Source organism: Plasmodium gaboni (genome assembly GCF_001602025.1).
Source record: "Plasmodium gaboni strain SY75 chromosome Unknown, whole genome shotgun sequence".
Classification (NCBI taxonomy): Eukaryota; Apicomplexa; class Aconoidasida; order Haemosporida; family Plasmodiidae; genus Plasmodium; species Plasmodium gaboni.
This window is the reverse complement of record NW_017385542.1, coordinates 1-938: the sequence shown is the minus strand read 5'-3', so window position 1 is coordinate 938 and position 938 is coordinate 1. Positions and strand designations below refer to the sequence as shown.

Below are 938 nucleotides of genomic sequence, written 5' to 3'. Positions count from 1 at the left end.
ACATGTAGTGACGAACAGATAAAAAATAATATTTTTTCTGGAAATAATCACAACCATAATCAAATACAAACTATTATTGATAAAGATAAATGTAAGGAATGTAAAGGAAATTGCGAATGTTATAATTTATGGACGCAAAAAATTTCAAATCAATGGCAAAAACAAAAAGAAAACTACACTATATTTAATAATAAACAAAACGGTCATAAAGTGGGAAATAATGCTACACGAACGGTAAGTTTAGACAATTATTTATTTTTTTCTTGTTGGGAAAAATATATAAAACAACATTTAAAAGGTGATTGGGAACAAATCCAAACCTTGGACACAGAAACATTAGATTTGTTGGAAAAAAGGTGTGGAAAAACCATAAATGATGGACAAAATATATTTGAAGAACGTATAAATTATGTGAAGAAAAAAGGAAATGATTGTGAGAAAAGACACACTAAATGTACCAAAGACAAAAAAGATTTTAAATGTGAGGGATATGAGGATGTTGATGGATGTAAAGATAAATATTATGACGGACCTATGCCTGGGAAAAATCAAGTAGCAGCGAAAAAATGGGAATGTAAAAATACAACTACATCAACTGATACAAAAGATGTCTGTGTTCCTCCGCGAACACAAACATTATGTGTAGCAAACATGTACGATAGTACGGGTGGTGGTAAAATACAAGATAGTGCATTTTCTAACAAAGATAAAATGAAAGAATCATTAAAAGCAGCAATAAAAAAAGAAACGGAACGATTATACGAATATTATACATCAAAAGAAGATGGAAAAGGGGCAATTATATCCAAAAAATCTGATGGCAAACCTGGTGATCGTGATAAAAATGGTTTGCCTAAAAATTTTTGCAGAGCTACAGAAAGAACATATAATGATTTCAAACATATGGTGATAGGTGATATACCGTGGAAACCAGGAAG

The 938-nt window shown here is 30.4% G+C and overlaps 1 protein-coding gene across 1 annotated transcript; it reads left to right on the top strand.

The window, feature by feature from the left end:
- On the top strand, nucleotides 1–938 carry PGSY75_0039100 (putative EMP1-like protein; the record flags this gene model as incomplete). Its single annotated transcript, XM_018783508.1, has 1 exon — nucleotides 1–938. A coding segment is annotated over one exon (938 nt), but the record flags the coding sequence as incomplete, so codon positions are not given.